At 35.3% G+C, this 12,213-nt stretch overlaps 2 protein-coding genes across 11 annotated transcripts in view; one reads left to right on the top strand and one right to left on the bottom strand.

Moving 5' to 3' along the window:
• ocrl (OCRL inositol polyphosphate-5-phosphatase) overlaps positions 1-1,453 on the bottom strand; it is a 29,127-nt gene extending 27,674 nt beyond the window's left edge. For all 9 annotated transcript variants that reach the window (XM_028459640.1, XM_028459641.1, XM_028459647.1 and 6 more), the window contains exon 1: positions 1,067-1,453. In XM_028459640.1, coding sequence (XP_028315441.1) covers positions 1,067-1,108 — 42 coding nt within the window. In that variant the 5' untranslated portion in view covers positions 1,109-1,453. The remainder of the gene's footprint in view (positions 1-1,066) is intronic.
• Positions 1,454-2,562: 1,109 nt separating this feature from the next.
• On the top strand, positions 2,563-11,081 carry trmt12 (tRNA methyltransferase 12 homolog). 2 transcript variants are annotated; one of them, XM_028459846.1, is made up of 7 exons: positions 2,563-2,849; positions 3,447-3,615; positions 4,619-4,820; positions 6,899-7,049; positions 7,159-7,268; positions 8,541-8,698; positions 10,543-11,081. In XM_028459846.1, the coding sequence occupies exons 1-7, from the start codon at positions 2,797-2,799 to the stop codon at positions 10,894-10,896; spliced, it is 1,197 nt and encodes a 398-aa protein (XP_028315647.1). In that variant the 5' UTR covers positions 2,563-2,796; the 3' UTR covers positions 10,897-11,081. The 2 variants fall into 2 exon arrangements, with proteins under 2 accessions (XP_028315647.1, XP_028315646.1); XM_028459845.1 differs by having other exon boundaries at positions 2,565-2,849; positions 10,537-11,081.
• Positions 11,082-12,213: the final 1,132 nt, after the last annotated feature.

The raw sequence follows: 12,213 nt of genomic DNA, 5'->3' as shown, positions 1-12,213 counted from the left end.
ATGGATCCATAGTGGTGTTGGTAAAACTTAAAGATGTGAACTTCGTTTGACAATAGCCCAAAACAAGATTGAAAATGATAATAATCCTATTGTAAAAAGCACGGGACAGCAGCCACACACCAGCATAAAAGAAGCTTTTTTTGGGATCAATGAGTTGCTCATGTTCTAAAATGTTGGTGGTTATTGTTGGTGCGGGTAGTAAACCTGACACTAGGTTATAGCAGAGCAATAGATTCATGTTAAGATACCAGTGCAGGGAATTCCTGGAGATGTTAACACTGATGGTACGTGAAAGATCTCAGTGCATTGTGTATGGAGGTAGATTTGTCATTACAACTGAATCAAAAAAAACAAAACAAAAAAACATTTTCAATCAAAAAACGTTAATTTCTTTTACTTCAATCAAAAACATATTTTCAATAAAAGAAAAAAAGTGTTCAAATGCAATTATTTGGGTTCAATTTTTATTTATTTATTTTTTTGCATTTTAACACCTTTTCTTTGATTGAAAATATTTATTTTTGATTGAAGTAAACTTTTTTTAATGAAGTGATTTTATTGAAAATATTTTTTATTGTATGATAAAGACACAAATCTACCTCCAAACTTGTGCTGCATAGTTGTCCTAAAATCAGAAAGTTCATGCTGACCACCTCAAAGAAAGTGAAATTTCTCTGCACCTTTTAACAGGACATAAAATTATCTGATGGCAATCAGAGAAGATCCAGGAAAATATTACTTTCACATTCTTAAACGTCCCCATAGTCCCCAAAGGCTATTGATACGTTTCCGTATCAATAGACACTCCCGTTGTTATTCTGTCCATTATTTATCATTATTATTTATTCATTATTATTCATGATTGCAGTCGTGAAAGAAAAAAACATGCAAATGGACGTATGGAAAGTCATAAAGCTGTGAAATAGAGGAGAGCAGCTCAATGTAAGAAATAAAGTTAGTTTTAGTAAGTTAAAAGCACAACATTTAGATTGGTAGCATGTTGATAAAACATGTGCCTGCTAGAGAACAGGCAAAATCTGACTAAAACGTGATTAAAAAAGGATATTGCCAGACATTGCTCCTCACTTATCCCCAAAGCTGACTCCATCCTTACCAACAGGAGACAGACATCGGTACAAACATGGATCAGTTGGTTTCCAGCGGTCTCAGCCCCGACGCTGAGGCGGACAAAGTTAAATCCACACCGGGTACCGCGACGGCCTCCTTCCGGGCAGCTGCTAATGCTAAGCACCTCTGTTCCAGCGGTGCCTGTGGGTGCTATAGCAGCTGGATGGAGTCAGAGAGGTCAAAGAAGTCAAAAAGTCCCTGTTAAAGTCCACCGTAGTGTTTTAAACCATGGAGCAGACGATATTTCCATAGGTCCGCTCGGACTACATGACACCTGAGCCGCAGACTGTTGAGCTCCGGCTCAGTTTACTGTCCGAAGGCTGACTCCAGGCACCAGGCTGGCATGCCACAGCGCCCCCTGCGGCCAGGAGTGTGAACTACAGCCATGTTTTTATTGACCCTTTCATAGAGAAACAGGAAAATAGATTTTCACATAATATTTTATTCAACTGATCTTTAATATATAAACCAAACATTTGTATCATTTTAATTTCATGCTGAACTAAGTAAAAATGTGCCAAAGTATGTTTAAAATGATGGAGCAGGCTTAAGGAATGGGATAAAATCAGGGTTTGGGTCAATTACATTTTTCAATTACAATTATGTCTTCAATTATAATTACGTTTCAATTTTTGAAGTTCAAATGTATTTAATCACAATTACTGAGCCTGCCATAAATAAGCTCAAAAAAATGTAACCGTCCTCTTGTGTAAGCTTTCTGTTAGCATCTCTTATGATAATGGCTCAGTTTCTAACCATGTCTTAAATCAGCTGTAAAATACACTAAAAATATATTATTTATCATCTAATTTGTTTTTCATCTGTTGGTTACCTCGTTAGGCTTCCTTGTACATGAAAATATTAGTATTAATAATTTTGGTGTGAGCGTCTGAGCCTTTTTTCTGTATACCCCTAGATTTATATATATATATACATTTTTTTTTTTTTTTTTTTTTAAATGGTAAAATGATCCTGAAGAGAACTGACAGGTAGTGGGAAAATATGATATAAAACATATTTTGATAATTGTTAACTACATATCTACATAGAGGCTTGCATTTCAATTCAGTTTTTATAGAATTTCCATACCAATTGCAATGACAAAGAAAATTATCTGATCTCAATAATAATTCAAATATGATTAGAACAGCAACTGATTTTTTTTTAAACTGTACTGTCCTCTAGTGTTAGAAATATGACAGGCTTTCTGATCAATCAAACGAGCTAACAACCACATCAAAACTTGTGTTAAATGTACGTGTTTTATTCATGTTAAATATGATTTGAAGGTACTTTCCCCTAGTTAGTTTATTATAGTAGAAATGTATTATTGACGTTATTTTTAATTAACTATTTATTGATTTTGAGAAAATATGAAGTTTGATTTGAATGTGCTGAATACATTTATTTTATTTGTATTTTTTTATGTTTTTTCAGATTATATTTGATTTGATTTAATGGAGGAAAAACGTAGAAAAATGTAATATGCGTAAACATTTGTTCAATAAAGTTTTATTTTGAATCGCTCCTCTTCCACAATGTTCCGACTAGGAAATGACACCGAAGCTAATAAATACCAACATTACAAACGAATGAATTGAATTAGTGTAGGATTTGTCTGTAAAAATAAAACAAACAAAAACAATCTACAGATTGTTCTTCTTCTAAATGGACGGTGTTTATTGTCTTCGTGTGAATCGGCGTCAAACTCAGGACTTCAGGTAATAATACTGTTTTTTATGCTAAGTTTAGTTAGCATCACAGCTCTCCGTGTTATAAAGCTCGTATTTGACCACAAGTCAAATATATATTTTCAGCTCCTGTTAGGTTTTCCTAGTCCGCAGTGATATATCAAAGTAATAAACTAGCAGAACACGAAGCAACAAATGATGTTTGAGCTTTCCAGTGGAAATTATATAACTTTCAAAATAAGAGTATCTTTTCAGTTTATTGGTGTGTAAAAGTTTTACTTCATACATTTCGCATGTATATTTGTAAATTATTCTATTACTTTAATTGATTGGAAATGACATATTTAACCCACCAAAAATAAGATGATGAAAATAAGAAATATTTAAAATCAAATGAATCAAAAAAGTGTTTTCCGTTTATTCTTAAATTATGTATTACCAATGTGTGCAACATAGAGTAGAACATTGCAACAATCACAACAAAGTCTTTCAGTCAGTGCAAACAACACTAATTTTAAATAGAATAAATAGGAAACAAAGATAAAAGTGCAAAAAAATAAAATAAAAATCAGGGTGAGACGCAAGAGCTGCCAAAACAAAAATATATATTTACAACATGTCTTACAGGAAATGTCTACAATCCAAAGGACTCCTTGATGGAAGTTTGTCTTTAGTCAAAGACTCGGATGGGTTTGTTCTCCTTCCCCTCACGTTGTCTACTGTGTCCCAGCTGGATCTTCACGCTTTGCAAACCACAATGGGTTCAAATGATGCTTGTCAACTAGTTTGGACTCAGGTAGATATGGCTGTTTTTTTTTTATACACAGACCTAATTTGTAGGGCTGCCAACTTTGGTCGCTTAGTCGACTAATTGGTCGATGCCGTCGTGGTCGACCAAGATTCTCATTGGTCGACCAGCAACGGTATCAGTTTCAATACCATTTTTTTAAAAAATGCAATGCACTTATACATGCGATAAGGATTAAATATCAAATATAATTTCTTTAATGCTTAAACATGATTCTATGTCCAGCAACAGCTGTGTGTGAGTGTGTGCTGCACTGCAAAAAAAAAAAAAAAAGTGTTGTGCTTCAACTTTCAGCGCAGAGTGATGTCCTCAGAGCAGAGAGGGAACGAATTAAGACAGGCTTGAAGCACAAGCATCCACTATTGAATCAATCCTTTTTGTGCACAAGAACATGGATTATCCTTATATTTGATACGTGGGTTATGTAAATAGATCCACTGCTGTCTCTGGCGCAGTGACGCCCACTGCTTACCTGTGTTTGACATGCGTTCGTTTCCCCGTGCGCTGATCTGATGTTGACATTGACAGTTGTTTATTAATAAAAGCAGGTTTATCACTAAAACAAATGTAAATATGTCATTTGTATGAGGAAAAAATGGTTTTAACTGTTGGTTTAAGGTCGGGCACGAATATAAATACCTAATGTCTGTCGACCTGTAGATTTTACTTTTGCTTTGTCGGGTACTGGTCAAAGCTTGAATAAGGGTCATTTCATAAATTGTTTGTGTTTAAAAGCAAATCAGCACCACAACATGCCAAAACTAAATATTTGTGTCTTTTTTCTTTCTTCTTGTCCTCCTCTGCACCTGCTCGTTCATTCTTCGTTCTATTTTTATTTTTTTATTTTTTTGGTCGACTAATCGCTTCGTGTGCCATAGTCTTGGTCGACCAACCATTTTCTTGGTTGACTATAGCCCTACTAATTTGACTGTGCAGGATCTTTAAAGTCTGTGTGCATGTCATTAATTTCGGTGTCCCGTTTCAACCGCAGACTCCTCCTCCGTGCTCAAAGCGTAAAGGTGGAAAGAGGAGCTGTAATAAACTGGAGGGACTCCTCCAGGAGCTGCTGGAGTCTCATGGTGAGAGATGGTCAGAGGAGATAAAGGAGGATCTGCCTCTCAGCTTTCAGCGACACGGAGACCTGGTCCTGATAGGAGACAACACTTTCTGCCTCTCACTGTGGAAGAAAATGGGTCAGAGAAAATTAAATACATTTCTGTTTTGCCTTGTTAGAGCCAGATATGTAACAATGACCCGAAATGTAACAATAACCAAATTGTTTAAAAAAAAAAAAAGAAATGCAATAAACCCAAAATGTAATAACTTGTCAATAATGTAATGCTGAACGCAAAATGTAACAACTCTTTGTTTGCTATTACATTTTGTGGCAGGCAAAATATTTTTCCCCTAATAGTAGTATAGTATAATTGTGTTACATCATAGAGTGAGTCAATGATTTATGGATTAAAGGGCCTATTGCTTCTATGTAGAGTGTAGTATCATACACAAATGGGTATGCGTAAGTGTGTGTCAAAAAAAAAAAAAAAAAAATATATATATATATATATATATATATATTAGAGCTGGGCGATGTGGTCCAAAAATCACATCTCAGTATTTTTTCCCTGAATGCCGATGTACGATATACAGTAAATCTCAAGAATTTTAATTCTAATTAAGTCTTACCAGAAAGACAATTCAGGGTTAAAATTGCTGATTGAAAATGCCACACAAGTACATTTAATAATAAACAGCTGCACAAAATGTATTTTCCCCTCTAAGGGACAGCACGTGTGAGTGAGTTCTGTAGTGTGGCTTGTTTAAGGGAAGGTCTGGGTTACAACGCACTCAGAAATTCATCTAACTGTGCTTTTAATGCTGTTCTGAGAAGTAATAAAAGCAACGACTCCTAAAACAGATATTTTGATACAAAATAAGGTAAAAAAAAACCATCAATATAGGCGATATTGTAATTTTCTATCTCGCCAAAATAGAAAGCTCGATATACCTTGAATCTCGATATATCGCCTAGCGCTAATACAGTATATATACACTTAAGCATACACATTTGTTCATGACACTACACTCCACATTGAAGCAATAGGCCCTTTAATTCATAAATCATTGATTCACTCTATGATGTAATACAATAATTACACTATAGGAGAAAAAACATTTTGTTTGTCGCAAAATGTAATAAAAAACTCAAAAAGTAACAATTTGTTACATTTTGGGCAAAAAGTTGTTACATTTTGCGTTCAACATCTTGTTACATTATTGCATTATTGGCCAGTTATTACGTTTTGGGTTTTATTAAAAAAAATATGTGCATAAAAGTTTTAGAACACCACACTTTTTTCCTGTTTTTTACTGAAAATTATTCAGTTTTTTGTGTCATTGCACTGTGAAACAAAAGCGTAGAACAAATAAGCAATTTGAGTTGAAAAAGAAATGATAGAATCCATGAACAATACTGTTCACACCACAGTGTGTTCCAACACTGCTGCTATGCAGACAGAGGGGGTTGGAAGTAATAGTGGTGTCCCGATCTGATTTTGATATCTGATATCGGTCCGATATAAGCCAGAAAACAAATATCGGATTTTATCGGACTGCATCTAAAAACTTTGATATATATTATATTTATTCAATTGTAGAATACTGTAGATATTATGTTGAAGGTTAAAATGTACGTATGTAACCAATTGGTTAATAATAAATAGGTCAGTTTCTCTCATTCCTACTGTTGCTGATTATTGTTCTGTTTTCTAACATTCCACACCAAAAAATAAGTAATAAAAGTATGTATGATTCGTATCAGATTGATATCGGTATCGGCCAACACTCAAGGCTGCAAGTATTTATCGGAATGTGAAAAAGTTGTATCGGGGCATCCCGAGGACGTAACCAAGAAAAGTTGGAACACCTGTAGGAATTATTAGCACCAGATTCCAAGGCTGATTCAACCTTCATTACATTTTTTTAACCCACTTCGTGTTTCCTGAAAAAGGCCTATTTGTATAATTCTGAAATGTACATTTTTTTCAGTTTAGGGTAACCAAACCTCGTTTTTTAACCTCTGGCTGTTCAGTACTTACCTTTGTACCATTTCAGCTATTCATTGGACTTGCACTACTTGAATTGCAATAAATAACTGAAAAAATGTAGGTTTTTTGATATAACAATTCAGTTATTTTTACATTTCGGGCTGTAACACACCTCCTATTAATGCTAGATGTAGCTTAAAGAAAAATCGTTTTTTCTGACTTAGGTGAGGATTTATGGAGCACAGTTGCCAAAGGACTCGGAGCAAAACGACTGGCAAAACAGGGCCGGGTATCCAGGGATGGGTTTAGAACCCCTGAGGTCACGATGCTGTTGGGTGAGGACAGCTGGGTCACACACGTCGACAACGGTATCAGGTAAAATCCCAGTCTATTCCACTGATTACTGTCACACTGGACATGTCTGCCTTGTTGCTGGTAACCTTTAAAAAAAAAAAAAACAAACCTGAACGTGTTTTTGTTCCAGCTACCAGTTTGATGTTACAAAATGCATGTTCTCATCTGGAAACATAACGGAGAAGCTCAGGGTGGCTGCATTCGACTGTACAGGAGAGACTGTGGTGGATTTATATGCAGGTACACTAAAGTTGTCAAATTATGAAATAAACTGATGAAAGTAAAAAAAAAAAAAACTCCTACAAAAAGAGGAATATTTTGTGAAATGAATTGCTTGATGCATCAAGATGAGGTTAGAAAAAATTGTAAAAATTCAAAACCATATTAGCACCTTTTAAACTTACTGCAAATTGCAAATATAAATAAATAAAATCAGCAGACATGCAGACAGCATTAAACAAAAAAAAGCCATGCTGGTCATTTAAAGGCTCAGATGCTAAGGCTTTATAAAGAAACGTATTTCACTCACACACTCTCCAGGAATCATGGGAAATCTGTCAGCTGTGCCCATGGTTTTCTAGGTTTTGTTGCTAAAGACCTACAGCAATGGTTCCCAACCTTTTGTGGGTCGTGACCCCCATTCTGACATCATCCATTTCTGGCGAGCAAAAGACATTTTTTTTCTTCCTAGAATTAGTTTTTGATCATGTTTTTTTGTATTGTGTTACAAATACAGTAGACAGGTTTAGTGACAAGTTGCACCAGCTCAGATATTTAATTTTAATTAGATTTACATTTGAGAAAGTTAAAGTATAGAATACAGTCATTTAAGATTGTGTTTTAGTTTAAAAAAGAAGAATAATATTAAAATTAAACAATATATATATATATATATATATATATATATATATATATATATATATATACAGTATATCTTAATCAGTAAAAAATAAATAAAAAATGATCAAGTACTAGACATTTCAAGGGACACCATTTACATTCCAGGCGACCCCACATGGGGTCACAATCCCCAATGTTGGGGTAAAACTACTGTTAGAAAATTTTGTTTTGGAATATTCAACCATACTCAAATATCAGTAACTGAACCGGTGTTTTGTATATCGCCCAAAATATGATTATTTTGTTTGTTTTTAAGAAAATCCTTCAATTCTTCCTAAAACTAGGAAATACTTCCTATATCAAAGTGCTGTTAGAGTATTTTTAGATTTAATAATATTCTGTAGTTGTGTAAAATTTGACTTTTTTAGTACCGTACATCTCATGCAACTACCGTCCCAACTGAACACATTGCAAGAACATAATGTCAATAATGTGTTTTGTTCTGGAGCCTTTAGACAAGTTATGGTGCACATAGGCCAGTGGTGAGCCTTACTGTTATTTCCATATCAGGGATCAATAAATGCTTTCTTATTCTACTGCTCTGTGTGGACAATAATCTGATTTATGTCGCATGTTGCTGTTAAACTGTGGCCTTCTATCACCCTGTGACAGGTATTGGATATTTTACTCTCCCTTATTTAATGCATGCGAACGCCTGCCACGTCCACGCCTGTGAGTGGAACCTGGAGGCAGTCAAAGCTTTACAGAAGAACCTGAATGTGAATGGCGTCTCAAATCGCTGCACTGTTTACCAAGGAGACAACCGTCAGGTACAGAGATCACCTCTATTTTTCATCTGCTTATTCTAACTGAATTGCATTTATTAATTCACCCTAAATTTATATTAGTTAGATTTGAGTAAAACTGCAGACCTGAGGGCAGTGCTTCTCAAAGTGTTTGGCACTCCCCCTGCTGGGTAATGGAAGTATGACAGGTGGGGTGCGACAAACAGGATTGCAGTCTGCAGTTTGAGGCGGCGCTCAACTTTTGGGGCAGAGCTCAACGTTCAATAAACCAATCGCGTTCAGTCTTACTCTAACCCTAACCCATATCTATTTTACATGCCTATAGAATTATGTAACATAAACAATTATTTTTATGGCACGATTTACTTATTTTGAGGTTGATTATTTTTAACTGTCTGAGAATCACACAGCACAATAGCATGCCGCATTGAGCTCCGCCCCGAGCTGCGGACTGAAAGCCTATAGCATGCCGATGTTGAGCAGCTTTGTGCTCCGCCCCGAACTGCGGACCAGAGTCAGTGGTACTTCACAAACGTTTCAATTTCCTGCCAATCTTCTTAAAAACATTTCTCCAACATCATTAACACTAAACAAAATGTCTCCACACAAACAAAGTAATAATGAATAGCTTAAAAATGTAAAGAGTATTAAATTATTAGACTGCATTAGATATGCATTAGGAGAACTAATGAAGTGACATGTGAAGTGGAGTAGAATAACAAAACAAATTTGACTTAAAGGAAATTTCCTTTTTTGTTTTCAGACTGCAAACAATGTTTAATTATTTCTTGTATTTTTGACTTGACATTTGTTTTTAAGCTGGGTTACCGGACTCAAAACGTCACTCACTTTGTTCTTCTTCTTGTTCTTGTTGTGTACACTAGTTAATATCGCTACTCCTCTGTTATTCGTGAACAGATCGGGCTGAAATTTGGTAGGTATAATCTATGGATGTGTACGCATTGACACTCAAGCCTGATTTTTGATTTGGGGCCCAGGGGGGCTCCAAAAAAGAAAAAGAAAACTAAAGTCGATTTCTCATTTATATGCGAGTCAAATATTACAACGGTTGGTGGTACCGAATCATTGGCACATACCAATGTATAAATGGGGCCCATTACCTCGTATGTGTCACGGGGGGCCCCATTTGTCAAATGACTACTCCTCCGTTAGTTCTTGTTAGATCAGAATGCAGTTTGGTATGAATACTCTATGAATGAATATGATGAGACGCTCGGAGCCCTTTTTTTTAAATGGGGTAGGGGGCCCACCCCCTATTTCCACTAATTTCCACATTTATGGGAACATAGTCGTGTGATATATCCTTTCAAAGGTAATTCAACGTAGATTATGATTATGCTTCGCACAATTTGATTCCCTTTTTTCGGCAATTTCCATTAAAGTAGATTTCTCATTTATATGCGAGTCTCCAATATTACAACGGTTGGTGGTACCGAATCATTGGCACACACCAATATGGAAATGGGGACCATTACCCAGCACATTTTTCAAATGACTACTCCTCTGTTTGTTCTTGTTAGATCGGAATGCAGTTTGGTATGAATACTCTATGAATGAATATGATGGGGTAGGGAGCCCACCCCCCATTTCCGGTAATTTCTAAATTTATGGGAACATAATCGTGTGATATATCACTTCAATATAATATAATATATCCCCTTTTTTGGCTATATCCTTTAACATAGTTTTCTTCATTTGTCAGTCAAATAATGTGACATTTGGTGTTATTGAGTCATTGACATACCAATATATGAATGAGGCCCATCATGTCACGGGGGAGCCAGGAGAATCTCCATTCTTTAACCATAAACTGTTTTTGACTTTTTGTGTTTTCTCGTCAGCTCCAGCTGTGTGACGTCGCTGATCGAGTCAACCTGGGTCTCATCCCGAGCTCTGAGGAAGGCTGGCCAGTTGCCTGTCGACTACTAAAGAGAACAACCGGCGGCGTTTTACACATTCACCAAAACGTCACCTCGCAGTTACAGGCACGTCATGATGTACCGCAGGGACTTTCTGGGAAGAGAGCAGACAGGAGGGCGTGGCAGGAATGGGCCAATGAAACGGCAGAAAAAATAGCTTCTCTGCTAAAGGACGTCACGGGTGGACAGTGGACGACAAACATCCAGCACATTGAGCGTGTGAAGTCGTACGCACCTCACGTTCACCACTTAGTGCTGGACCTGGAGTGCAGACCATCATGACTTGAACATAAACTGAGTGAATATGCTGAACTAAAATCATTGAGATGTTGAACCTGAGAATGATTTACTTTGTTTTTCTCCTTTAGGCAGAGGTGTAAAGAGTACTGATATATCCTATACTCAAGTAGAAGTACTGTTATTTCATTGAAATTGTACACAAGTACAAGTAAGTCATACATAATATATTCAAGTACAAGTAAAAAGTAGCTCAATGAAATAGTACTCAAAGTAAAAGTTACTATAGTTACTTTCACCTCCCATGTTTATTATTGGTAATAAATATTGCCACTGTTTCCTTGCACACATTAAACATCTCATATATAAATTGAAAAAGGAAGAGATGAAATCTTGCACAGTTGGAACTTGATTGAGTTTCAAAATGTGAATAAAAAATAATAAAAAAAACACCAATTAATTCAATTTAAACTTTTTTTAAATGCTTAAGTATAGCTAAATTTATTTATGAACTCGAAAACAAACAATAACAAGCATTCAAAGCTTTTTTGGCACGGTGCAGTATGTTTCATCTGGTTGGCCAGTTATGATGTGAATGCTTTTGATTGTTTTCTGGTCATTTCATTTTTTTGTAGTTTCACAGTCATAATTATGAGAAAGAAAGTCATAATTATTCGATAGAAAAGTCATAATTATGAGAAGGGAAGTCATAATTATGGGATAGAACGTCATAATTTTGAGATAGAAAGTCATAAATATGAGAAAAAAGCTGCAATTATGTAGAAAAAAGTCATAATTATGAGAAATAGTCACAATTATGAAAAGGAAAGTCATAATTATGGGATAGAAAGTCATAATTATGAGAGAACGTTCCACATATGAGATAGAAAGTCATAATTATGAGAACAAAAGTAATTACATGAAAAAAGTCAATCATAAGAAAGTCAAAATTATTAAACAGTAAGTCATAATTTGAGAAAGAAAGACAATTATAATTATGTCTTTCTCAATAAACTTAATACACTTAAATATAAATGAGAAAGTGAGTTAGTACCTCATAATTATGATTTTCTATCTCGAAATATGACTTTACTAAATCCTAATTATGACTGCACTAACTCATAATTATGACTGATGATTTTTTTTTGTAAAATTACTGTTTTCGAAATATACTCAAAAACATACAAGCACCCATAAAAGCAACTCAATGACAGTGACTACTTGTAATCTGCTACTTTCACCTCTTGTGTTTAGGTTTGTGTAACTAACAACCAGTCACTGTCCTCTGATGGGTTGTTATGTGCTTTACTTAAGAGCTTTCCAACAGTGCAGATTAGCTTCAAGTGTTTGTTTATTCGCCTC

This window comes from Gouania willdenowi, chromosome 10, assembly GCF_900634775.1.
Source record: "Gouania willdenowi chromosome 10, fGouWil2.1, whole genome shotgun sequence".
In the NCBI taxonomy this organism is placed as follows: Eukaryota; Metazoa; Chordata; class Actinopteri; order Blenniiformes; family Gobiesocidae; genus Gouania; species Gouania willdenowi.
This window is presented reverse-complemented; position numbering and strand designations above follow the sequence as displayed.

What these genes read in the sequence shown, in the direction of transcription:
- trmt12 (XM_028459845.1), top strand. Translation starts at nt 2,797, where the DNA reads ATGGACGGTGTTTATTGTCTTCGTGTGAATCGGCGTCAAACTCAGGAC. An exon ending in GTCAACTAGTTTGGACTCAG is followed by an intron (nt 3,616 to 4,618) that starts GTAGATATGGCT and finishes TTTCAACCGCAG; the next exon opens with ACTCCTCCTCCGTGCTCAAA. An exon ending in ACCAAGGAGACAACCGTCAG is followed by an intron (nt 8,699 to 10,536) that starts GTACAGAGATCA and finishes TTTTCTCGTCAG; the next exon opens with CTCCAGCTGTGTGACGTCGC.